The sequence below is a fragment of the Portunus trituberculatus genome, chromosome 48 (genome assembly GCF_017591435.1).
Source record: "Portunus trituberculatus isolate SZX2019 chromosome 48, ASM1759143v1, whole genome shotgun sequence".
Lineage (NCBI taxonomy): Eukaryota > Metazoa > Arthropoda > Malacostraca > Decapoda > Portunidae > Portunus > Portunus trituberculatus.
This window is the reverse complement of record NC_059302.1, coordinates 17277253-17280844: the sequence shown is the minus strand read 5'-3', so window position 1 is coordinate 17280844 and position 3592 is coordinate 17277253. Positions and strand designations below refer to the sequence as shown.

Sequence of the window (3592 nt, the reverse complement as noted above, 5' to 3'; positions counted from 1 at the left end):
ACACACACACACATATATATATATATATATATATATATATATATATATATATATATATATATATTTTTTTTTTTTTTTTTTTTTTTATTATTGACATATAGTGGTGTATTTGATTATTACACATTACTCTGTATCTGCTGGCCAGGCGGTGGAGGTGGCGTTGATGGTAATGTGGTGATAGTGGTGATGGTCGTACCCCGCAATTCTTCTGCCGAGGGCTTTGAACTTCTGAACTTGTACCTGGCAGCACAAATGATCGTTCGGCGCTGGACGGTCACGAAGAAACTATGCGTTTGACCTGACTTGTGTTTCTGCGTCCCTGTGTCCTGTGTCCTGTAAGGCGGTGGGTCACAGGGAGAGTAGCGCAGTCAGTCCCCTTGTCACACCTTCAGGAGAGGCAGTGCAGTGGTTTGGACTGCTCTGCTGGTGTTCCTGTCCTCTGTGGCTCTCTTTTGTGATTATTTGTTGGGGATAATGACACCATTCATCAGGTGGCCACTCCTGCAGCCACGAGTGTTGTAATCATTGTTGTCACGTATCACCCGGCGAATCTCTTGTCCGCAATATGACTAGCTGATAACTCCCCACGGATCTCCACCTGAGGGGCCACTGCTGACTACTTAAGGCGCGCAGAGAGCCCAGGCCACCAGTCTTGCCCTGCAGTCCCAGTCAGTGCACACGGTGAGTAAAGGAGTGAATGCACACTTCCTGCCGTGGCCACTCCAGGAGAGGAGGTCTCAGGGAAGAGTGGGAGGCTAGTGGCGCCCACACACACACACACACTCCCTCCGCTCCCCGCCCCATAATAGCGTGTTCCCTCCGCGAGAAGATGTATTGATTTCTCTCCACAGCTCTTATACCTCCACTCGCCCTCCCTCTCTCTGTGTGTCAGGGGTCTCAGTCCACCTCCCTTCTCTTTCCTCACTGGACGGACGCTCCTTTCTCACCCTCGTACCCTTTTTTCCCGTCCTTTCACAGGCCGCCACCATGTCTATCCGAAACGGAGTCACCTCCCCTGCACCCTCTCTCAAGGCGTGCAAGTGCGGCGGCATCGCGCCCACCAACGACGTGAAACATCAGCACCACGAAAATGGCATCGAGGACATCAAGGGTCAACTCCTCCAGCGCAGAGAAAGGAGGTCCTCGTCTTCCGCGGGTGAGTCGTTCTCTCCGTGACCTGTTGCTCTATAGACACATGCACACGCGCTCTCCGCCTGGCTCCCCATTTCCGTTTCTCTCCTCCATCAGCTTCACTACTTTAAGCCAAGGTATTCCAGTATCCTACACCCACCCATATGACACAGTTTTTTCGTTGTGTGTGTGTGTGTGTGTGTGTGTGTGTGTGTGTGTGTGTGTGTGTGTGTGTGTGTGTGTTTTCATCCTTCCTAAAAATAGATTTCGCCCTGATTGGAAAAGGAATGTCATCCTTGCAAGCAACTGAGACTGAGTCTTAGCTAATTGTTAAGTGGATTAGGTTAAGTGAAAGCCTAGAATGATGAAGGAAAGACGAAGGAATATACGAAATTGGTTCTCTTAGTTTTTTATCTGAAAGAGAGAGAGAGAGAGAGAGAGAGAGAGAGAGAGAGAGAGGGGGGGGTAGGTGAAGGAGACAGGGAATTAAAAACACTGCACGGTGTGTGTCTCCGGAGATGGTGTTGGTGGTGAGGATGATGGTGATACTTTCCTTTATTTGCAACTGGGGGAGATAAGATAACACCACCACCATCATTGCATAGCTTCTGGTAAACTACGCATCTATATGCGTGCCACTCGTGTGTGTGTGTGTGTGTGTGTGTGTGTGTGTGTGTGTGTGTGTGTGTGTGTGAACAGAATAAAACAAGAGAATAGAATATATTTATTTGTATGCTCAGGCTTTATAAAAAGTATGGAGCACAGCTCGGCATTAAACCAAACATAAAAACTACAACATAACGCAAACGTTTTTGACACTTACTTGAACCATACTAATACATTAACTATAAATAGATAAATGTCTCGTTTTTTGTACACTTTTTACGTATAGAAAATTATTTACGAAATATCAGTATTATGTTAGCCATACTAACACAATACCTATACACATACCAATGTGTTCATTGATAATTGACCATAACACATTAAATCTCGCCATTCATAGGGAGGCGGTGGCATAGTGGATAAGGTGGTGAGCGTGGGATCGGGCAGACGTCCACACGTAGGTTCGAATCCCACCACGTATAGCCTTAAATCACTTTGCCATTTGTCGAGTGGTTTAAAGTTACCTACATGTCACCATGATACCAAGGTTCTAGGTGGTTACACTCAAGATGAGCTTGGGCGGTGATATGGGCCCTAATATGGGTACCACTATAAATAAAATTGCCTGCGCCACTAATGGGCGGAAGCTGAACAGCGCTTCCAATACACTCTTCAAGTGTGCCTACAGGCGCTATAGGCCTTACCGTAAAAAAAAAAAAAATAGACAGTTTTCAGTACATAAATCACCTTAAATATTCCGTTTATAATTCTTAGATAAGAGGTTAAATTGTTGAGAAAATTATCATTACAATATTGCATCAGTAAAATATATTCAGATTAATTTGGTCTTGTTCTATAATATACTGGTCTAAATTTTTCTTTTCCCATGAACGATTTCTTCATTCTGACAGTGTAACAATGCATGCAACACCAGCATCACATCGATTACAAAGACACTCTTTTATTAATATACCCCGATATCAACCTCCAATGATTGGAAATTTATTATTACTGTATTTGTAACAATAATTCGATAGCGACTGCGATTTTGTATATGATAGACGCTAAGTTTGCCGTAAATTACATCATTGTTTGTTCTTCTATTTTCATATATGAGATGTTTAAGACACTAACTTGTAACTATTCAGTTTGTCTTATCACATCACATTCTCAAATTTCAGATGCTGACGTAATTACAAGTAATAGCAATGTGTTAAACAATTCAACTTGCATGTCAACTAGAAAATTAAATTTGCGACACGTACTAATCATAGAATACATTCTTCTTTATACCTTATACCTTACTCCCAATTCGTCTTTATAAAGCCTTCCGTTACAGTAGAAAACCAAAGCTAAATATCTATATTCAGTTACAACTTTTATATTTTCATTAACAAATATAATCATAATTGCTTCTAATTTTACTCCTACTGTGTGTTTCATTTTCAGCTAGGCAACACGCAAACCTCAGGCTCGGAGAATGACTGGAATGGTATTTCTGGAAGAGAGAGAGAGAGAGAGAGAGAGAGAGAGAGAGAGAGAACTTATAACAACTTTAAGTCGCATTTTTTATCAGCCATACTAGTACGTTAAGATAGGTTGGTTAGGGTTAGGGCCGCCGTGGTACAGTGCAACCATGTTTGCTTTGGGGTCGAGGGGTCTCCAAGCGCACGGGTTCGAATCCTGTCCACGGTCAGAGTGTAGGTTAGGCCACGAAATATGATGAGAACAGCACGAAAACTTTCTGACTCAAGCAAAGAAGGCTGCGTCAGCAAAACAGTAATAAAACCGCATACTATATTTAACATTAGATAATTATCAAATATTGTTCATAATTATATGTTTTATATGCTCC

At 42.6% G+C, this 3592-nt stretch overlaps 1 protein-coding gene across 1 annotated transcript in view; it reads left to right on the top strand.

Annotated features, from left to right (window-relative positions):
• The first annotated feature begins 531 nt into the window (after positions 1–531).
• LOC123498676 (GTP cyclohydrolase 1-like) overlaps positions 532–3592 on the top strand; it is a 17841-nt gene continuing 14780 nt past the window's right edge. The window contains exons 1-2 of the mRNA XM_045246011.1: positions 532–681; positions 979–1156. Of these exons, the coding sequence (XP_045101946.1) occupies positions 988–1156 (169 nt within the window). The 5' untranslated portion in view covers positions 532–681; positions 979–987. The remainder of the gene's footprint in view (positions 682–978; positions 1157–3592) is intronic.